The sequence below is a fragment of the Apteryx mantelli genome, chromosome 36, assembly GCF_036417845.1.
Source record: "Apteryx mantelli isolate bAptMan1 chromosome 36, bAptMan1.hap1, whole genome shotgun sequence".
Classification (NCBI taxonomy): Eukaryota; Metazoa; Chordata; class Aves; order Apterygiformes; family Apterygidae; genus Apteryx; species Apteryx mantelli.
The window spans coordinates 84,668-108,355 of NC_090013.1; the positions used below are offsets into that span (position 1 = coordinate 84,668).

The window sequence follows — 23,688 nt, forward strand, 5'->3', positions numbered from 1 at the left end:
AAACTAAAATTAAGGAGGTTTAGTAGTGTGATTTTAACACATTTGAAGCAATACTATGTTTTTATGCTGCACAGAGAAAACGGATGTATTTTTTTAATTATTTATAACTTAGTGAAGAAAAATGAAGAGCTTCACTGCTGAGCACAAGTTTGTTTATAACACCTTTTTTTTTGGCCATATGCTTCTCTCATTAATAATTTCTTAAAAAAACACTCCAAGTTCTGCTCACTTCAATCTATAACCTTTGAATAAATGTGTTTTCTACTTCCCATCTCACAGTTTCATCACTAAATCATTAACAGTATTTCTAGATTGAAGGGAAAATTAACAGATTTTAAAAATCAACAACACCAGCTACATGGTTCCACCCAGTAAATCCATAGTTTGTAACTGAGCTAGGGCACAACATCTAACGAGAGGGATAGTTGGGACTTAAAGGCTTACATCACGATCCACAGTCTGAAGGATGCTCCCAGGCTGAAGAACATATTGATGCAAGCAGGAGATAGATTTTTCTCTAGCATATCAAAAACTTAGGAAATCAGGGCTTCTTCTTCTTTTTTTTTTTTTTAATTTACAGAATAAATTCTCAAAACCTTACATTTCAGTTTTGCCGAGCTAAATTCGAGAAAGGCTGGGATCTTTGAGAAGGCTCCATTATACCCACACACCAGTGAACAGAGTGGAGGGAGAGAAGTGCAGATAACAACTGCTTCAGGCCCCTTTCTGCCATTCTCTCACTGTCTGCAGCCCCAAACCCACTCCTCCTGGCCTGACATGAAGTACCCTGCTCTGAATAGGAGTCTGTTAAAACAGTGGCCATGTTTTGTGGTAACTCTTCACCTGTGGCAAATTTGGATGAAATTCTTAACAACATATTGGAGGCTCAGTAGTTCAGGGGCATAAGCGTTGGTGCTGAACGGGCATTAAAACTACAGGGTGGTAGCTGGAGCCTGAGATGCTGATCCCTTCCCTTCTTCCGTCAATGTTTTTAACCTAACGGCCCTTTCCCCTCATCACTGACAGTTTCTCAGTGGGTTGTTCTGTGTATTTGGAAACACAGGTGGTGTTTTCTTCAGGAGACAGTGAGTGCTACCTGTGTACAAGAATTGCAAAAGCAAGCACTCGGGCTGCTGTGATAGCTGCAAGTACTGAAGCCAAGAGTCTGAAACGGTCCCTTCTTTGTTATTTAGCAAGACAGACCCGAGTTATGCAAATTGCATGATCAAATGTGCACTGCAGACTGTTTCCTTACACGGAAGTGTGTCTGCAGGAAGTAGATTGACTACAGCAGCCATACTCACTGACAGACACTTCTGCCAAATATTTCAGACAGGTCTTTGTGTGCAGCTATCATGGGCCACTGGATAATTTGCTAACATCTGATCTGACCAAGGATTTGTGTTTTACTTAACTCAGCTGTGATTCAAAGCTGGGTAATTTGGGATTCTGCTGCTTTCAGACCAAAACCCTGAGGATTCAGCCATGGAAGATCAAGAACCAAGTGGTATGTGATGGCATTTGAAACAACCTTATACTGTTTATAGCATAAGCTTTTGGGGCATGATATGACATAAGATGCAGATCAGCCTGTAAGGCACTTAGCAAATATGGCTGTTATACAGCTGTAAGTTCCTCTGAAGGGGGTTCCTATGAGGATCTTGGCTGTTCAGTTCACTGAATCTTTCTCTGGCAGATTAAATTATTCGATGTATTTGTACTAGATTTTGACTTTTGTAAGAGGAAAGGATGCAACCCCCCTCTTTTTCAGCAGTCAGAAGTTGCATCGCTCTTTCTTAAGAGACTTGGAACATATAATGCTGGTACTTGTGTACCTTTAGTTAAAATCCCCTTGACAAAAATTTCCCATAACCCCTTGTTCTCAAAGGTGTCAACCTTAATTATGAACGTAATTTGCTTTCATGAAATACTTTATATGCCTTAAACCAGAGGGCAGCAGTAGATATTCTGTGGCTTCAGGAGATCAGAGAAGGCTTCCCCTCTGCAGCACAGTATTAAAACCAAATGTTTTAGTTAAGCATTTCATTCCTTTGGAGACTAAACTGTAGCACTGGCACAAGTAGCTGAAGGTGCTCAGTCCTGTAGCAACAACAGATGAGCTGACTGACAGATGCCCAGAGATCAAGCAGTCAAACTACACAAGGCTGCGGAGAAAGTCTTGCTCCCCCCCCGCCCTTTCCATCTGTCCCTTCTCCCCAGCTGCTGCCCACCAAGGTCCTTGCTGATCCAACCTGTATATGTTTCTTCCCAAATATTTTTCAGATAATCAGTTTGAATCTGAGTAACACTACCAGCTGAGCATCTAAGAAAGAGTTCTCTGTACCACCTGGGGGCATGATTCCCTCCTGCCAGAGCCCCACGTTCAACAGGGGACAATCTCTGGTGCTTCAGAGAGAGGTGAAAAAATCTCAGTGGATCTGTAATCAAGGAAACACGACAAGCACCATTAGTACTTTCCCAGCTGTCACATTCAAATGCATCGTTATCCTTGTAGCTAGAAAACTTCAGCAGCTGGACCTTGTTAAGTCTTTGTCATAAAAATTGAAAAGCCATTAACTAACATATAATTTCTATGTCTCAGGATCATACACAGGGATAGCTATGAACTGAATAATCTGAGTTTGTTTAGCTTCATATTGTGAGACTAGTTTTGTGCCCACCCCTTCCCTCCAGACCACTTTTGTGTCTTCAGCAATGTCTCCACATCCTTCTGCCAGCATGGGCACCAGAACTAACACAGCAGCTAATGTGGCCATACACTACTGCTTGCAGAGGCATAGGCAGAGCCTTATTTCTGCTTTATCTTCCCCTTCTGTATATATCCAAAGCTTGCATAGGTCCTCTTTTTTACAGCAGCACCTGTGGAACTCGTGTTAGGCAATTTTCTGTTGTGTCCATCTCTGCTTTTCAAGACAGAGTCTTCCAGCCTGGAGATATAACATCCGTACCTAATTTGCAGACATTCAGCTACATTCTGCAGTGGAAGCATAACCATTTCAGAGGCCACTTAAACACTCTATAATAAATGGTTGTCTGCCTTATTTATGGGTCTACAATCTTACTGTCATCAAGCACTTCACCAGGAAAGATTTTTTTATATAAGCTTGATCATTAATAAATACACCAAAGAGCAGGAATCAGTTTCTGAGATCCCTGTAGAAACAGCCCCATACATTGATTAAAGCTGTATTTTTGGGTTTGTCAGTGAAACAGTTTTTAACATGTGACCAAGAATTCCATATAATGGAATAAGAATGTGACATGACTGTAAGTCAAATGCCTTTCAGAAATCCAGGTGTACTATATCCACAGAGTACCTTTTACCAACAGAATCTAGTATTTTTAAGGGGGGTTGTTTGACAACTCTTCTGCAAAACCAAGATAACTGGTATTAATTATTTTTTAGTCTTATTATTTGGCAAATAAAGAATGCTAAATTAATTCTTCCTCTATTTTCTAGGGGTCTGCTATCACTCTAATTTGGAGGTCCTTTCACTGTTTTCCAGTACTAGAAACACATCTGGTGTGCTTCACTGCCAATGTGAATTCTTCTTACCATATCTAACATTTCCTTATTCTTAATATTGAAGAAACAAGCAGCCAGAAGTTTAATATAGTTTTTTGTCCTTACTTAAAATGCAAGGTTTATTAACCAAGTAAAAAACTGTAGGAAGCCTGCCATCTATCAAGACACAGCTTGGCTAACTTTAGGGGAACAAAATAGTGAAATAATTACCTTATTTTTATCTTGCAGCCTACTGCACCTGTGCTCAGTTTCTACTGTCAGGCATCTCAGAAACATTTGGAGTCTGTGCGCTCTTTTTTTCTAATGAATTGATATATTAAGTGGAAATTCTCCCTCTTCCCCTGACGTGTTTCATTAAGCACCTTTTTGATATGTACTACTATTTAAGACAGCTGACCTTGCCAGTCTATTTCCTGCCAGTTGTGGGTGATCACGCAGCTCAGTAACAGTTCCGGCCTCCTAAACAATTAGTTGATTTGTAAGTTCATTTTTTTCTAGGGCCTTTGTTCCATCGAAATAGGAAGAGAATATGAGAAATAATGGAATGACAGATGGGAAGGGATCTTGGTTTTGCAAAGCTGTTTTCAGGGAACTGGGATTAGTTTGTTCTAAAACCCTTCTTCCTCAGGTAGGTAGAGAGACCCTGATCTAGGCAGCTGGTGCAACTTGCTTTGCTCTTAGCCACAATCAGAGTGTCACTAAGGGTTGGAGGGAGGATTTCAGACAGGAGTGGCAGAAGACAATTTGAGAGTTTTCAGATTTGAATTTTGTATCTGGTTGAAACTGTATTGTGACCTAGCAAACAGTGGGTTTTATATAGCTGCTGCTTATATGCATGAGTCCTTATATGCAGATGAAATACAATTTCCAGAATGACTTATGATGTATATGTATTAAGTGCTGAAAGTGAAGTCCCAGTGCAGGCAGAAGGCATGTGTGCAGTCACCAACTTTGCAGCTTGACTGTATTATCAGAAATGGGAGATCTGAGCCAGTGGAAAAATTCAGGTATTGTGTTGCAAACTGCAGAATTGAACGCAAAGAGGAAGGCACTACCGGGAACTCCTGAAACAGGCTGATGATACTGATGTTCAGCAATGGTGCCATACTGAAGAGTAAATTAGGGTTTAGACATTTACCTCATTTCATGGTAACTGTGGCTGAAAGGGAAGTGATGCTTCTGCTAATCTGCAGAACAAGAACTTCTCCTTCTAAAAATATCCATGATGCTTTGCACACCCCCGCAGTGGGAGCCTGTTCTCTCCACAACAGCAGCAAAAGGAGGCGAAGAGCAATGTGCTTTTTGGAAGGCAGATGCAGATCAGATGACAGTCTCATCTCATTCAAGACCCAAAGATGTGGCAGAGCTTTGTATGACAGCTGGCCAACTCTGGTGCTAGCATTAGCCACACAGATACTTTTCTTTAGTATGCAGGTCTGTTGCTGATGCTGGAAGGGATTTCTGCTCCATCATTAGGACTGGTTAGTGTCAAGGAGAATAAGAACTAACTAAACAAAATCACTTACAGGGGATGCAAAATGGAAAATATTTGCAAACTGTTTTCATTTGCCATCACTTACACTGATATTTAGAACCTAATCATTATTGACCTCAAGGCCAGAGATTTTTTGAAAGCAGACTCAGAGGTGAAGATAATGCTCATTGTATATTCTAGCGACAATATAACACTAATTTTTCAAACCAACTTTTTGATTTAGGAGAAAATTGCTAGGTGCTTGGGTAGCCTCAGTCTTAGTTTCCTCATCTGTACAGCTGGGATAACTGTGCCCATCATAGTAAATTATGTTCAGGCCTCTGTGTTCAGCAGACAAAAGCAAATCGTTTACTAAGTGGCTCTTTTTTCCAGCTTTCATGTATTACTCTTTGTCCAAGAGTTAGTAGGCATCATGAAGAACTGCCTTATCTTCATGTGTATATTTTGAAGGTAAAAAAGAGGAAAAAAAGCAATGCAGGTGGGATACCTCTGTGAGAGAATTCTGAATCAGAGCGCAATCTCTCTCAGTAGTCCAGATTATTTGAGTAGCTATTATGAAAGAATAGCATAAAAAAAAAAAAGTTATATGGCATACAAACAAAATATTCGAAATTATGTTATTCCATTTCTCCTCTGCTGCTGACCATCAAAGTGTTTAATTACAGGATGTTAAGCCTCCTCATTTGCCTCAAGATAGTTTTTCACTACAAATGTATTTAACTCTTAGTATTTAATTTGTATTTGGAGAGTGCCAAACGAAGAATAAAACTATGGCCTGTGTTCCAAAGAGCTATGTTTAAGACAAGGGACAGGAGAATGCACTTGGAAGCACAAGCGAGCAATGAGAAAACAGCATCAGGGAGTTTGACAAGCTGTTTAAGGCACAGACACAGGAGAAGACTAAGGATACGTTGTCCTTCAAGAAACTGACACTAGTAATATAGAAGGTTTTTAATCACCAGAACAGTGAGTTTATGGATCAGCCTTCCTGTTGACGCTCGGTTGTCCAGTAACATAACTGGTTTTAAAATGAAGCTTGCATTTATAAATAAGACTACGGAGTTGTAGTGAATTGGCAAAGGACTAACTAGGCTCAGTGAGCCAGTGTCTCTTCCAGGCCTGTGCAGCAGCACTATAGCAGATGTGCTGTGAGCCTGCCACCCAACCATCACTGGACAAGATAAAGGGATTTGAGCAGGGATTTGAAAGATGAATTAGTTTATGGATATTTACAGGAGCCCTCACAAGCCTGCCAGGCAGTACAGAAAAATGATACAGATGTTTACACGTTTAGCAAGTGGGCAGTCAAGGGTGCACTGTTAATCAGGTGAAAGCAGGAAGGGACCGCTTGAAAATGTCTGACAGATGGCTGAGTAATGAGAGCTGTGACGATGAAGAGAAGCAATACATTCGAGGCAATTCCTTCATGAGATATATATGAGGCACATGATCATTTGGCCCAGGCCTGTATGTGCCAAAAAGCCACTTGAAAGATTTCAAATAGATCAGGACAAATTGGTTGCTCCTGAATGGCAAAGGGAATGCATACAGGAGAGCATATGTTTAAACTTGTGAGAAGGCATTTAAAAATATCAGATATGGCAAGGCTAGGAAAACTTTTTATTGGGAGTTCTTCTAACTTTCTACTTTTGTAGTATTACATATAATATTATCTTATTTGAGATGAAGCAAAAAGACTGTGAGAACCTGAGGTTCTTTCTTATCTTATGGTGCCTTACAATGATTGCTTTCAAAAGCAGCATGTTTCATTTTGCCCATCCCCAGTGCTGCTAAGTTGAGTCACTTCTTCCTGTTGTACAATCCTTCTGCTTCTACTAGTGGTAAACAAGAGAAATGAAATATATGTACTCAGGAAAAGTAACGAGACTGGTTAGGATTCCGATTAAACTAATGTGTCTTTAATTTGTTGTGCTGTGCCTCAGATTATGAACAATTTGCGTCTCTTCTGGAAAACCAGAATGAGATGTTTTGGAAACTAACTGTGAACGGTTAAGCTTGAGACCTAGTTAAGAGAATTTCTACTAATGAAAAACAGTCAGAAGCTGCCAATCTCAGAAACTGCCAGCCCCAAAGATCTTTCTTTTGCCACTAATCCAGGTTACGATCCTGAAGCTATGACAGGCTATGGGAATTGCCTTTCTCGTCATGGTACAGGATTCATATGACTGCACCAGGTATTTCAGGCTATCCCCTGTAAGCCACTTCATGGACATTTGGGTTACAGTTGTTTCCCAGAGCCTTGATGCTACTCGTTACCAATATGGGGTCTTGCCACTAATACAGCAGAGGTGAGCCAGGTTCTCAGCTTCAGACTGCTCACTTTCATTGCATGGGAGGTGAGAAATAATTGTTGATCAACTAGGATGCATGTTGGGTACATTTACAGGTCTGTATTAGCTCCTTTGGTGCTTTTAAATTCCTTTTCTAGGTTCTCCAAGCAAGGCCAGCCATTCTGAATGGTTCATTACAGTTCCTTCAGGCCTCAGTGGTTTATTATTATTTCTATTTTCAAGCTGATAGGCTAATGGTATGGCAGCTCCTAATAAAAATCTGACTTGAAAATCTGCATTTTTCAGGACTGACACAAGGCCCAGACATAGCTAGAGCTAAATGAGACACAAACTGACTTTTCCATCAGGCATCATTTGAGTGACATTTGCAAGTATTTGCTCACTGTCAAAGACTCAACTACCAATGAAGCAACCCTAGATTTAGGTCAACCACATCCTGTTTCCTGGAATGTCAAGGGGACAAAGAAGAGTGAAGTTTTCTTTTACTTACATCAAAAGTGCCCAGTTCTATATTTCAAAATGGTTTTCTCTTTCTTTCCTGCAGTGACTTTCAGCCTGAGTCAATTTTAGTTTCTGTCCTCAGTCACAACGTATGACTGAGTGGAAAGTGAGATTAACTGCATGGATCACCCCATGTAAAATGCCGATGCTCACTTCCACCCTGCTATTTGTCCAGCTGCTGGCAGAATATGCTTAGCCCTTACGAAGATCCATGGCAGGAATGCATTGCCTAGTTTGAAAACTTCTCACGTGGAGACATGCACATTTTATGCTTTGCATGCCCAATAAATTGCACCCGCTACAGACTGAATGAGATGAATATTTCCTAATGTAGATTATCACCATAAATAAGCATGCCTAAGGTTGAGAAATGGTCACTGCATACAAACACATTGCAACATATGCATGTGATGTGCAAGGAATGAACAGCTTGGGCAACTCAGCCCTGCCTGTACACCACAATTCTGACTGCAGCAATGTCTGCTGTTCCACCATCATATGCACATGGTTCTGCAAATGCACGTTTTAACAGCATGTACATGCACTGCTTACCTGGGCCTGGCTTCCCAATAAGAGGCTGATCATTTACTTGATCTAAGTACAGAGCAGGCCATTGTATTCTATAAGCCCCTCCATCAGGTCTGCCAGCACATTGCCAACACTGAACTAATGACAGTGTCCTGACTTTAGCTCAGAGCATCTATTACAGAGAATTCCATGCAGTTTTCACAGCTGATCTTGTGTCAGATTGCAAGCCCTAAAAATGGCTTGGATGTCTCCCATGGACATCCACTAACTTATTTTCAAGGGGGGGCGTCTGCCCAAGGAATCTTGAAAAATATACCATTTCCAATGTTTTCTTTTAAATCCCATCTCATCTTTGGCCTCATCTTGTCATGCTTTGCCAGGCCATCACAGTTTTTACTTCCCTGTGAATCCACCCAGGATAGTAGAGCTAAGCCATGTTCCACTGCATCACTAGAAACTGTCCTGTAGATATCAGGAACTTTGGGCCAAGCACTTTAGTGAAACTATTTCTTCTCCAACTCCAGGTCTTGACAGTCAAGAGAGAGCACCTGAAAATAAGAAGCGGTACAGTGAGATCTTCCGGAGTCTGGATGCCATAGAAATCTCAATTGGAAATGTGTATGTAAAGAAATGGGACAGAACTAGTTTTCTGGGTTATTACAATCTCATTGTATTGTATTGTATTGTATTGTATTGTATTGTATTTCAACAGGACAGTTGATATGTTCATTGGTGATTTGGATGGCACTGACAACATAGACTTGACCACAGAAAGGGAGATTGTTCCGGTAGGCAAAGAACGAGATCCGTGTTAAAAAAGAAATTATCAATGATGTCCCATGCCAAAGTGAATGTTATTCAAATTGTTTTTCTGGTGACCATCTGAAAAAACAGTTATGTCTCTTACTTGAGTAGATAGCAAAGAATTTTTTAACACTCAGTTATTGCAATAATGGTGGTGGCAACAGAACAGATAATATTTAGTGGAAATGTTCAGGCATGTACTGTTTGGATTTTTTTTTTCTGAAAAAGGAAGTGTGGAAATTGCTAGTTTAAGTTCTGTGTGCTAAGAAAAAGATCAGATGAGACAGCAGCACAGCAAGCCCAAAATATATTTGAGGCATGCGTCAGGCTTCAAAAATCTCTAAAGTTTTGGCCTCAAGAAACAGAATCCCTTTAAAATAGAAATTAATGGTTCTTTTGCTTGCTTTTGGCAGTGTGAGACTTTTGGGAATAATCAGCCTCATTTCATATTTTTCTGGTAAACAAAAGGGCTAGAAACTTAATTTTTCTCTGGCAGCCAATGTTCTCATGTAATTGTATTATCCCAGGAGCTAAAATCTAAGAAAAAGTTTAAATCTTTTGAGATCTGTGATAAAATGAGAGCTGGAAACATTCAGTCATAGCAGCCCTTTTCTGGCCTTAATCCCTCTGCGTTGATGATGTGTTTGTTTCCTCCATGTTTTTGTTAGTGGTAGACTTTTATGCCATGCTACATTCCCTCTGTCAAATCTTGGGCTGTTATTCTAACTGCACTGGGCTGCTTAGATAAGCAAAAGAAGCACTGCAGATGACTGTTTTGAAAAATCTTCTAAACTTCTGAACACTCATTTTCCTTTACCATTTTCTTCTCTTTTTTCCCCCCCTACAGTCGAGTGAAAGTTTCTGCAAGAGCAAAAACAGTTCAGAGAGGCAAGTGCAGACAGACATAACAGGTAATACAATGAAATAAAATTAAAAAGGTGACATGAGAATATTTGGTCCATTACCTGGCAGAAGTTCCTGCAGTTTCATAGCAAGAATGAGTAACACAGATGTGTCACTGTTGCCACCAGTTTAGAACTGAACCCAGGCCAGTTCCCAGCAAGGCTGATGCCTGGCTGAGCTCCACAGTCTCCCTGCTTCCTCTAGTGCATGCCGAGCTCCCTCTCTCTGCAGATCTTCATTTGTTCCTCCACTAACGTCTTGTTAAGCTAGCCCCTTACGTTGTCTTGACTTCTAAGTATTGAGACAATAATTACAAAAAATATGTGCTAGTCTGACTCACAGTAAATGGCTACCCAATAAAACTCAGGATAATCATCTGAAGCATTTTTCTTGGCCACTGGGAAGAGTCTCATCTGTTCTGTACTTGCTGCTAGCATCATAAAATGCAACATAAAAGTCTTTCTTGCTTCATGGGGACTTTATATGAAGAAAAACACATTTTATAAGTGTTTGGTGACAGATTTTAACTTGAAATGATTTTAGAATTGCTCACTACAGTGTGATGGATCTGTCTTAGGTTCTGCCAGGAACAAGAATCACTACTGCTATTCCCCAATATACCCATTGTCACCCAAAAATGCATTAGGTCCTTAACTTCTGATTTTCAAGATAAATTAAATCAAAATATTAATAAAAAGTGAGAAGAGGGAGATATATGTGTCTAAGTTGCTGGGAACTTGCATGGTTTTGTAGGTGAGACTGTATGGCATTGACACGATAATGGCATTATTCAGTGAAGACCTATTTTACGGCTGTTATCTGAATATTTCACAGCACCAACTATTAAGGAGACTCCAATTTTATCACTCTTGGGGGAGCCTCTGCCTGTCAGCTAGAGCTATTCTGAATCTGGAATTATTTTTTGCAGTTGAGGAGGCAGATGAAATGTTGATAAAATGTGAAGGTGGCATTGATGCAGCCCTTGAATATGCCAAAATGTGGTGTAAATATGTCAAAGAGCTTCTTAGCTGGATTGAAAAACGTCTGAATTATGGTGAGTCATCAGTATGCACAATACCAGCTGAGAGTTCCTACGCTTTTGGGTGGGTTTTTTGTTTTTCCATAGGTAACTGGGAGGGTCAGAGCACACAGTTGTGCATGAAAATACACCAGTGAAAAATAGGCTAAACACAAACCCTTTTACGTGCTTTTGGCTAAATATAAAGATGAAGATGTTAAGTGAGAATTTCTTCTTATCTGGAGAAGAAATTCATTCTCCTTCAGAATTCTGTTAGGATTATCTTAATTGCCACACTGGCTGAAAGCACCTCTGGCTTTGACAAACACACCTGTGCTACTGTAAATCTAGCATTTAATCCACTCTTCCCCTTCACAGAAACAGACTTTGCCAAAGGGATTGTGAAGATAGCAGAATCAGGAAGAAATGCGATTATCCATCAGGTATGGGTCCTTGTGCTGCTCCTTCCTCACTGCTGCACGGCACAGGGTTCGCTATCCCCCTGTGCAAACACTGCCCCTGGAGCTAGGTGTGCTGTGTTCTAGATAGCAATAAGGTCTGCGTGATGGGATTTCCTCTTTGCTCAAAGAAAACCCAGAGAAGCTCAGCACTTTTGAACAGACAGTCCTAAGTAAGAAGATTGGCGATACTCTAAATGCCGATATCATGTCAGAATAACCAGGTGTGCAATCTACCTGTCTGGCCTCTGATGGGGAAAAGAACCAGATATTTCAGAGAAGAAAGAAGGGAATCCTACGCCAAGCAAATGTGAGGCAGTCTGCACACATGACTTGCTTGTAGTTAGAATCCAACAACAAATATCCCTCCAAATATCCCTACTGCAAATGCCCCATCCAAAGACTTTCCTAAGCCTCTCAGTAGTAGAGCAATTCCTTTTTTTCTTCTATATGTTTATAACGCATGGAGTGACTGTTCAGAAAATTAGACAGAGGGATGAACTAGCAAGAAGTCAGCACAATGCTGTACACCATAAAAGCTCTTCTGCTTCCAGCATTCTGCAGTCTGAGTTGTCTGAAAAAAACTCCACTAATTTAACCAGTGTAGACACTCTTCCCTTTCTATAATCAGTCTTGCTCATAGTTAACACAAGCCCTTTAGTTTGGAATTTTACACTGACTTTTTCTGTTTTTGCAGTCCAACATGCCTCTTCGGGCACTCTACACAATGGTCCTGGAACATGACATTATGGTTGGAAACTCAGCTAACGAGACTGCAGGATTGCTTCAACAGAAAGAATTCTACCAGGTAATGTATTTCTGCTTAGGTTAGACAACTTTGCCAAAAAATTAGACAGAGGCAGTTGCTAGAGCATTACAAAGGCCTAACAGAAGTGGTATACCTTGGTTTGAGGGGGAAAAAAAGAGAGAGAAGAATTCACACCAAGTCTGAGGGAAAAGGAAGCATTACTTTCAAGAATGCAGTATCTTGCAAAACTTGTTTTTTAATGTTATGTCCTCATCTGTCAGATACTTTTTCCTATCTCTTAAGGAATTGTTGCTGTCATAACTATTATTCCTCTTCAGCCTCTGTCAGCCAAGAAGAATGAAATTGAGAAGTGGAGGAAAGAATTCAAAGATCAGTGGATAAAAGAGCAAAAGAGAATGGTAAGAGGTCAAAAGATGGACCTGACCTTTATGCTAGTTACAGCCCAAACACCGGAAACATAAACCTGTACCAACAAGTAGTAACTAAATTATGTAACATGCATCCTGCTATTTACCAAATTGAATAAAAGGACATTCCATTTTTTAAAGAGTACCTGGGAAGGAGTGCTAGAGGCATTCCTGCTCTATCCTGTCTGCACTACCTGCTAGATCTCATTACCTCCCACTGACCTGCCGAGACCGGTAGAGAGAGAATGCAGTTCAGATTTGTACCCATTTGCACTACTGCCTCACCAGCTTTCCTAAATCTGTTTCTTTTCCAATTGAAGAATGAATCCTTGTCATCCCTGCGCAAGTCCCGACTGCAATATGTACAGCGCTGTGAGGAGCTGGAGAAAGCAAAGCACCTGAGTGCCAAGGCAGAGGATGAATACCAGAGCACAGCGGTCACTCATCCTGGCAGTGCCAACAAGCAGCTGGAGAAACGCCGTCGGTCTTGCGAGGAGGCACAAGCAAAGGTGATGAGTTTAGACCGCAGTGCTGTTACTTCCAACACGTCTGCACTCTGACTGCATTATGCTATCTTCCTCTCTATTCTGAGGGCTTTCTCCTCCCTTGCTTTGTTTCTCACCACACAAAGGTTCAAGAAACAGAAGCTTTGTACAAGATGTGCATCAGTGATGCCAACTTCCGACGACAAGAATTGGAGAAAGTGCGGGCACGGATTGTCTCCCATATTCGGAAACTCATTTACCAAGGAGATGAGATGCTGACATGGGTATGTGCAGTCTTCTAATTTCTCCTTCAATCCTAGTTTCAGGGAAGCTGCTGTTTGGGATAAGACCGCTATATCCTTCACTATTTTATAGTTTAATTACCATATAACAAACCATGCTCAAACAGTCAAAATTAGAGGAGTGCTGTGGACATTGCTTTGTTACTGACCTGCTGCAGACCGTTCTCAGATATCTAAGTGCATTTTCAGTTACTACTGCTTTGAGAACATAGATATCCATAGAAAAAGACCTACTTGGAGGGGAAAAAAAAACAACACAAAAAACAGTGACAAACATTTTTTGTCCATACTGTTAAGCAGAACTATCAATAAGCACAAGTGCAGGTAACTGAGCATGGATAACACAAAAGCCGCAGACTGGTGAACTACAGAGATATCCAAGGGAGGAAAGATCATCTCTGCTTTGACTTTCAATGCTTTCTTTCTTTCTTTCTTTTTTTTCTTTCTATAAGGTCACGTTAAGGATGTTCAAGCAGCGGCAGATTCAGTCTGAACAGATTCCAGTGGGTTACCAGCACCTGACTGAAGTCTGTAGACCATACAAAGTGGGTGAGAAATACCTGGAATTCATTCAGACTCTGCAGAAGAAAGAAGTTCATATGGAGGTGTTTGAATTTGAGCCACTTGCTTCTGGGGGGCAGAGGTAAAAAAAAAAAGAAAAACTTAAATTCTAGTTTAAAGGTCAAAATACATAATGTACAGAACAAAAAAGACAAATTTAGAACACAGATGACTATAAAGTCACTAGCAATACTGTAGCATTGTCATTGGTAATTTCAGGAAACCCTGCAATCTCAAATGTTAGGGTCTTTTCTCTCTACGTAGTTCCATTAACACTACTGGAGATCAGATCTTTAAAGGTGTATTTGTTTCCTTGGGATGAGCAGCAGCTCACAGGACCAGCATCAGCAAAAACAGGGCAGCAGTTATGTGCTGTGGGCCTAGGATTATTTCTATCATTTGCCAAAGATCCGGATCACTCTTTTCTCAGATAGGTGATATTTGACTTATGTTCTATACTTTTCCTGTGGATAGAAAAGTTGAAACTGTAGTGAAAAAATTCCCGAAACAATTCCTAGTTTTGTGCAAGTATTTGTTATGGCCTCCTTGAAAACTCAGTTTATACCTACATGCAAACTCCTTGAAACAGATGGTTTGTCTCAGTATCCATAAAGTACCTCTGTGGCGCAGTACTGTTCATTATTCTTCACTGCTGGCAAATTGCTTGCAACCTCTCCTCAGGTCCCCTCCCAGTGGCAAAAAAAGGACGACATTGCATTACACAGGAGCCTCTTCTGCAGCAAAGGATGTGAGCACTCCAGAAGATGCATCAAGAAAGCAGTTCTCCCCAAATGGTGAACAGAGTAGGTTTAACTTAATAAAGAAGACCTAATTTTCTCTTGAGTCACTGTAGTTTAATACATATATTGATGTAGCCAAAAAGAGCTGGGAGAGGAGCTCAGATTCTTAGGGCAATGCTTAAGGCTGTCCTCAGATTGGGAAAGGCTGCAGCATGGAGATCACACTTTTGTACAAAGGAATTCAGATTCCAAAAAATCTATTCCTTAAGTAAATCAAGACTCTTGCTGCTTCTCACCTGCATGCATCTTACATGCTGCATGTCACAGAGAAAAGTGTCAGCTGCCACCGTCGGTCTCTGGTGACCACTGACGCAAATGCAGCTGTGCCCATGCTGCCAGGCTAGCTGTGGCCTGTGGCAGGATGCGCCTGCCCCTCTGCTTTTGAAGCTTTTACCTCTGTCATGACGTGAGACCTCTCCTGCTGTTTTCCCTCTACTAGCTGTCTTTCTCACTCACTCTCTCTTAATCTTTCTGTTCTTGTTTTTATACGTATCAAAAAATATTTATAGATTTTCTGGAAGTTTGCTTTGGACTTTGGCCCTGTTTTTGTCACCAAACCCATATATAGGTAGTGCCGTGTTTGTAAACCCATCCTTGATTTATGCTCAACTGTTGATTGTAGGAATCCTGGCTTAGGATGAACTGTGATGTAGCAGTGTAGCCCGAGAGCCTTTCACAACTATTGCTTCAGCCCTGTCCTCCTGTTAGCATATCTACATCTTTCTAGCAAAGAAAATCACATTTCTTTACAAGTTTAAAACTTATTTCACCATCAAACAGCATCTCAAATACATCTATCTCTAGAGTAGAAACTGTCTAAATTTTTCTAATACAGAAGGACATTTCCTAGAAGTCTGTTAAAGCCCAACTTGACTGGGATAGGTTGCTGCTTTGGTCCATCATGTACCTGCCTGTTTTTCTGCTTAAAGGACAGTCACAGATGAGCACATTATGAGAAATAATTGAAAAGAATATACATCCATGCAGAGGCATTCACTAGTTGCCTCAGCTAGAAGAGTGTTTGGGATGGTCTGTCACTGTATCCACCCTCTGTAGGTATGAGCAAGTCCCTCTGCAGTGACACAGAAAGCCTTGGTGGGAGTTGTGAATCCCGATCTCTGGACTCTCCCAATTCCAGCCCAGGTGAGTGCAGCAGAAATTCCTGCCTAATATGGAAACCAAAAACTAAAATGGAAATAAAATACACTGAACTACTTTGTGCATTATGAGGGAGAGAAGAACTGTTTATGTTTTCTCTTGTCTCAAGGAAACTCTAACAGGAAGTTGCTAAAAGCTCCATCCACTGGCACCATGTCCTCCTCCGATGATTTTGAAGAGAGAGATTCATTGCAAACTTTTGAAAATGGTGAGCAATACAGAGGTATTTCACGGATACGGTGGAAACTCATTGTGCTTTCTTGCTTAGGTATCAATTCTTTATCGTGCTTAAATACTGTTTCCACAGAAAATGGAACGTCCCAGCAGCAGTTTAAGAACATCCTTCTCTCCAGTGCAGCACAGACCCACCGGCTCAGGAAGCTCCGGGGGCCATCCAAATGCAGGGAATGTGACACTTTCATGGTCAATGGCTTTGAGTGTGAGGAGGTGAGAGCTGGAACTAATCAGCTGTCATTGCAGACACCTTGTATGGGAGCCAGTCATAATCATTATCTCACTGAAGCACTGTGGAAATGAAGGGCCCCTCTGTAAGTTACATGATTGTTCTCCTTGTGTTCTACATGAGGCACATTTTTCTGTTCATGAGCAAGTAAGCCATGAAGTGCCACTTGCCCCAAACAGCCCTGCTGTTCCACTGCACTGAGAAGGCAGCACGGTAGTTTCGCAGAGAGGAAGGGACCAGGACAAGTCCTCCAAGGAGACCTGAACAACAGACCCAGATGCTGCTGAAGTCTGGGCTATAACCAGACCATAATCGAGGGTGATTCTGCCATTTCAGTGCTACCTGACCTGCCACAAGAAGTGTCTAGAGAACCTGTTGATCACCTGTGGCCACAAGAAGTTGCCTAACCGAGTACCTCTTTTTGGCATTGACTTCATGCAAGTTCCTCGAGATTTCCCAGAGGAAGTTCCCTTCATAGTGGTGAAATGCACCTCAGAAATTGAAACTCGTGCCCTTGGAGTGCAGGTGAGTAGCATGGCCGCAGCTCCTGCACAGATGGGTACAACTCTGTTCAGTCTAGGGTTTAGGATAAAACTCTCCACAGTTTTGATTAAACATTTGCTTGGCGATTTTTGTCTCGAAGCAGCTAAAATATGTTTCCCTGATGCACTGCCCACTGTGGCTCTGAGCCTTGCCTCCTCACACAGAACACAACGGCAACAAAGAAATTTCCCCGACTCTCTGTTGTTCTGGTATTTGTAATGTCCTGCTATAGGGAAGATAACTAGCAAATCTTGTCACACTTTGTGACATTCTCCTGATTATTCATAGCAAGAAGGAGAAGGTACTTCTTTCTTCTTCCTTCCTTCCTTTTTAACTGACCCTGAAGGGAAACCTGATCCAGAAATGCTAAGTTATTCTGGCGAATATCTTGCTCTGACCCCCTCTTCTTCTCTGCTCTGTTGATATTCTGTATCCAAAATTCCTGATGTCTCTCCCTTTTAACAATGTAGGGGATCTATCGGATAAGCGGATCCAAGGCCCGGGTGGAAAAGCTGTGCCAGGCCTTTGAAAATGGAAGGAGCCTGGTGGAACTCTCCGAGCACTCCCCCCATGATATCACCGGGGTCCTAAAGCATTTCCTGAAGGAAGTGGGTACCAAATCTCTGTTGGGAGGGCAGGTCTCAGCCAGTTGCATGCACTGGGTTTCAATTTCTGATGCTTCCTTATAAAGGAGGCTACTCCCGGTTTTCTTGGTTAAGTACCAAGTTGCTGAGGTATATCACATTGTTTGTGGGAAAGGGCTTTAGTTCTGCCAGATCTTTTCTTCTAGTCACTGGCCTTGACATGTTCAATAATGCTATGTGTGACATTAAAACAATAGCTGAGAGTTGTTCTGATTCACCAGAACTTGGAGCTCCTTGCTGATAGTTTTAGTGGGATGATGAGACTGAATCTCTAAGCAGTAGCAGGTCTTACATATTTTGAGTCTGCCACAAGTATTTTTTTCCAGGTAAATGGCAATTCTGGCAGTGCTTGGCATTTTTTATAGTCCCTTAGAGTCAGGGAACCTTTGTGACATGGGGATGAGAGCTAGTGGGAGTCAAAGCATGTGAGGCTGAAGTACAACTTGTCTGACAGAAAAAAAAAGATGAAGAGATTTTCCTCAGTGTCAGACCACCAGATGAAGTAACATTCTTTTTTTCCCCACTCTCTGCAGCTTTCAGGACCTGTGCTGCTGTACCAGCTCTATGATGATCTCATTGCTCTTGCCAAAGATTTGCAAAAACCCAGCGAAGAAAAGAGGGACTGTGCAGGCTTCCCTTCAGATCCCATCCAGTGCATGAAGGACTTGCTGAGCAAATTACCTGGAACCAACTACAATACTCTGCGGCATCTTATTGCACACTTGTACAGGTGAGGAGTGTGCTGGCTGTCACGCTGGCTAGCGTTAGCTCCGGTGCTGACCACAGGAGGAGATCACTGTTGAGTTCTCACTACCAGAGCAGCTAGCACAGCACCAAATGTGTATAGAAGAGCATCTGCGCTTCCTTAACTGGGGAGAGGCCTGATCTAGAGCCCCATAGGCAGTTGTGAGGAGGCTAAAAATTCATTCATAGAAAGGGCTATTTGACATCTTGCAACAATAAGGAGAAAGTCTTAATGACCAGTAAGGACTAGAAGTTTCTTATTGATGATGCTTCATAGTTAAAGTGCAGATCAAGAGGTCAAGGAAGAACATGAAGCAGGCCCCTTTCATCCAGCTCTGAACACAGGTTGTAAGAAGCAGCCACTCTGCTTGGAGCTGCACCACCCAGACAGATCCAGGCAACTTTTGAGATTTTTCTCTGGAGTTTCTGTGCGCAAACCAGAATGTTGTTCCCCTGTAAAAGCTGGGGTTTCTCTCTCTACTAGGAAACGGGGTATTGACTCATTCCATTTGAACACTCTGTGCATTCGGGTTGAGAGCTGGGAAGCCCCTAACAGTCATGTTTCCCTTCACCAGGGTGGCAGAGAAATACGAAGAGAACAAGATGTCCCCAAACAACCTGGGCATAATATTTGGGCCAACTCTGATCCGGCCATGCTCAGGGAGCGATGTCTCAATGTCATGCCTTGTTGACTCTGGGTATCAAGCCCAGATTGTGGAGTTTCTCATTCAGAACTACGAAAGGGTGTTTGGGATGGATGACCTGCCTTCATCCTTGTCCCTTGGATGTGAAAATCCTTCGCAAGAAGCATCGACAGAGAAGGATGAAGGACATCAGAACCCAGACAAAGTCCAGAATGTAACTCTAGAGGTAGAGCTCCCAGACACTGAGCTGGGCTTACTGACCCTGCTGTAGAGACAGGAAGGTGGACTAGCAATTAAAGAGAGTTTTTTCACAGAAAAGGAAACCATTTGCTAGCAGAGGGTTATTCAAAGAGGAAGGAGCAGAGAGCTCATTGCATGTGGAGTGAGACAAATAGAAGAAATTTTGAGCTACAGATCACGCAGCAGCTTCTCAGACCACTTTGGATGGTGTTTTTACTGCATGTTTTAGAATCCAGTCATTCTGAAGAGTTGTGGGTTTCTCCATACTAAATTACTTGGAACAGTGCTGTTTCTCTCCGTAAACAGCACTAACTTTTGAGGCAGATATGTGCACATAAGACCCAGCTGATTTCTTTGTGCAGCCCTACAGGGCTCTGCTGCATTCCCGATCAGAAGCCACGGACCCTTTATCTCCCTGCTACCAAGTGCTCTGTATCCTTCCCAGACTCCCTACCTCTTGCCTCACAACAGTTCACAGCTTATTTCACAACAGCACTTTAAAAACACAAATTGGCATAACATCCCTGAGCTGGGATGTGGTGGCTCTGTCTTTTTCACAGCTGGTTTGACTAAGTCAGAAAGAAGAAATGACTTTCCTAAAGTTAAAAAAAGGGAGTTGGATCCTGTTCTTAGGACTCTCCTCCCCCTACTTTTAAGTCACGGATGCTTATGTGAGAGACACTCCATGTCTGCAATGATCACATCCATGTCCGACATGCAGTAATCCTGCTTTCTGTACAGGTCCTGCTCACTGAGGAAGCATAAATTAGAGTAACTATGATTACAGCTGAAATAAAATCAGAGTAGACACAATTCACTTCTGGCATGCAGAAATCCTACAGGATTAATAAACCTTCAGAGAACACTTTGAGAGATACACAACTATTACCTGTGACTAGGTTTATACTTTCAAAGCCATTTTATATAATTCTATAGTATAACTGAATTCTACAAAAGGTGTTGTAAACCTTTGAAAAGAAGAGTTGCTTTTAATGTGACTCTCATTTTGTAATTAATAAAACCAACTTCTGGAGCCCCTGTTCAGGTGATATAATCCTTGTGTGAACTTGCACTGGTTCCATACGAGCCACAACTCCCAAGAACTTCCATGCAATTGACTCATCATCCCATTTGTATGCGATCATAATTACTGTGCTACAGTTAACGTTCGTGTCTGATGTTTCCCTTTCTCATTTTAAAATGGGCTATTTCAGTGTCATGTAGGACACAAGGATCTCAGTCTCAGCACACTGCTTCTCCACAGAAAGCAACGTCTGCTTTCCGGGGTGAGTTTTGTGGCAGTTGTTGCAGTCTGCTGGCCTGGGTGCTGGACTCGGCAGGTCTGGAACCATAACTTGCTCTCATGGCCCTGCCATGGGACCTTCTGCAAGCTCCCTCCCTGTTTTTTCACACACACTCCCCAACACACACTCTGTTTGTCTATTTAGACCACAAGCACTTCCAGACAGGGACTGTTCGCTAGACATATAAGCACAAGATCTAGCAAACTAGGGGTCTCTAGATGCACTTATAATAGACTCGTTTTTTGCCTGAACAGGCTCAAAGCCAGCATATATTGCAGGCTGTGCTGCATCTCCATCTTGCTGAACCAGGCAGCTCAAGCATTATTGCTAAACTAAGACAAATTAAGGCATTTTTAGCTCAAGCAGTTGCCTCCATTCACTTGTCTATAACAGCATTTGGGGTGAAGTGGGAGTGGACAGTCTCTTCATATCAGAGTCCTTTATAAACACTCATGGCTTTTTCCAACAGAATTTCTCCTCCAAGCATGATTTCAATGTGGACTATGTGTCTGATAACTCGTCTTCCAGGGAAGCCATCAATGAGCTGACTCTGGAGAGAGCCCACAGTCCATTAAACACGGATGCCCTAGGTAAAAGCGGTGATCATGGTGCTGGTATAGGTTGTCTTGCTTCGTGTTTGCTGGTTTTCACACCTGTCTCTGTCTGCCTCTACATTACACAGCAGAGAAAGCATAGCTGGGCCCTTTCACTCTTTGTACAGATAACCTGCTGCAGAACAACGACCACCGTTCCCTGAAAGTGCAAGCACATTTTCCATTGCTCTCAGGAAGGGCTTTTCCCTTGTACTGCCTCAGCTCTCAGGCCCAGAGACACATGCAAACTGTGCTTGCTTTAATGTATACAGAGAACATTAAGAATATAAGCCTGATTCATATATTACACCTCTTTCAAATGCTTATCTTTGCAATTGCTCCTGATTAATGAAGTTGTTAGAGGGAGGATTTTTAGCCTGGCAGCACTGAAGGGCTTTCAGTATCCTTTCTACTAGGAAAAGAAATCATCAACCAAAACTGTACTTACTGCTGTCGTAGTAACCATGTCTCACCATTCTAAGATAACTCTCTAATTTTTTGTTCAGAGATGAACAGAAGTATTGACTCTGAGTTGGAAGACCTGGAGGACTCTGTGCAGGAAAAGACAGACAGTGATTTGGACATGGTCCTAGGGACCCAGCCCAGAGGCCATTTCAGCCGTCAGCCGGTAAAATATATTCGAACACAGGCAAAAATGAGACCAGTCATTCCCAAGTCTTCCAGTTTGCCTTTGAGAACTACTACTTTATCCAGCACGGCAATGGAGTTTGGTGCAGAAGGCAACCCTAACGACAGCAGCTCTACAACAAAGGACAACCTGGAGGAGAGCAGTAGGAGTAGGAACAGCTCACCAGACGTGAGCACACTCAAGTGCCGCCCAGGTGGGAAACAGCAACTCAAACGTTTTGAGATCACACAGGAGACTGCCAGGATTGTCTCCAAGTTTAAAGTTGATGACACTTCAACATCCTCTGAGCTGTCTCTGGAGAGCACAGAGTCTACAGAGAAAGCAGTGAACCTCAGCTCAGAGATACTGCTACAGAAAGACCCTGAGGATAATAGATAATAGCAGTGGAAAGGGAGAAAGGACTGACATCCCACACCATGCTTCCTGCTGAAGAAAGGAATAGTGATGGGGTGAGGATAACATCTTAGCATGTGCATTTACAACGCAAGCTGGAGAAAAAACTTCTACTGCGAACTACCTGACAGATTTTGAGCTAGCCCAGGATTTGCTTTTTATTCTATAAGAAACAATATGAGCGTTAAGAAGCAAGTCCAAAGGCTCTCTTTGTGGAACATAAAAAAAAAAAAAAAAAAAAGGTGTGGCACAGGGTGGTTATCTGAAAGGGAGGGCTCAGGGTGGTTCCATGAAGTAAAGGAAACACAGATTTTCTGGCTAAAAAGATGTAGGCAGGAATGAGGTGACTGAAATGTACGGCATTGGAAAGAAAACATTCCCTAGTGGTCATTTTATGGCAGCTACAACGAGCACTTATTTTTTTAGTTTTTATTTCACAGCATTTTTTCAGTGTAAATCTAATAGAACAGAGTACATAGGCAAAGTTCATGTACTCTAGGTCCTTGTCCTTCCACTGCTGGACTTTCAAATTTCTAGTTAGCACAAAGTCATTTTATAAAGCAAAAAGACACTGCCGCACTCTGAGCTGGACCCCCTTTCTCCAAAACATTAATTCTATTTCCCTTGGAGCATTTTGAGCTTCTTCCGTGTGAAGCTCCTGCTGTCATCAAGAGGGCAATCCCCTGAACCCGTTACAAATGGGAAGATTCTTGCTGGTCTAAGTCTGTGTAACCCTGACTTTCTGGTTCTCCACCTCACCTGCATGTGGCTTACCCCCATATTCACAGAATCACAGCGTGGTTGAGGTTGGAAGGGACCTTTAGAGATTATCCAGTCCAATCTCCCTGCTCAAGCAGGGTCACCTAGAGCAGGCTCCCCAGAACCCTGTCCAGGCAGCTTTTGAATATCTCCAAGGATGGAAACTCCACAATCTCTCTGGGCAACCTGTTCCACTGCTCAGACATCCTCACAGGCAAAAATTTTTCTTAGAGTCAGACGGACCTTCCTGCATTTCCATTTGTGCCCCTTGCCGCTCATCCTATTGCTGGGCACCACTGAAAAGAGTCTGGCCCCGCTCTCTTTACACCCTCCCTTCAGATACTTTTACACATTGATAAGATCCCCCCTCATCCTTCCCTTCTCCAGGCTGAACAGTCTCAGCTCTCTCAGCCTTTCCTCGCAGGAGAGATGCTCCAATCCCTCCATCATCTCAGTAGCCCTTTGCTGGACTCACTCCAGTAGCCTCAGTCTCTTTAGCACTGGGAACCCAGCACTGGACACGGCCCTGCAGAGGGAGGCTCGTCTCCCTTTCTGCCCACGGCAGCAGATTTTCTGCCGATCCAATGGCAATATGAGCATGATGACTCTGTCCTATAGCGCCATCTTGTGATGCCTATGAAACACAGGCTTCCTGTATTGCTAA

At 42.2% G+C, this 23,688-nt stretch overlaps 1 protein-coding gene across 1 annotated transcript; it reads left to right on the forward strand.

Moving 5' to 3' along the window:
• The first annotated feature begins 1,339 nt into the window (after nt 1–1,339).
• GMIP (GEM interacting protein) lies at nt 1,340–22,443 on the forward strand. Its single transcript, XM_067314674.1, has 21 exons — nt 1,340–1,507; nt 8,908–9,001; nt 9,096–9,171; nt 10,035–10,098; nt 11,019–11,144; nt 11,487–11,551; nt 12,264–12,374; nt 12,653–12,733; nt 13,063–13,251; nt 13,374–13,511; nt 13,982–14,172; nt 14,772–14,893; nt 15,947–16,033; nt 16,158–16,256; nt 16,356–16,495; nt 16,848–17,036; nt 17,525–17,662; nt 18,232–18,428; nt 19,018–19,312; nt 21,100–21,220; nt 21,730–22,443. Exons 1-21 carry the CDS (start codon nt 1,486–1,488, stop codon nt 22,248–22,250), a joined length of 3,066 nt encoding a protein of 1,021 aa, XP_067170775.1. The 5' UTR covers nt 1,340–1,485; the 3' UTR covers nt 22,251–22,443.
• Nucleotides 22,444–23,688: the final 1,245 nt, after the last annotated feature.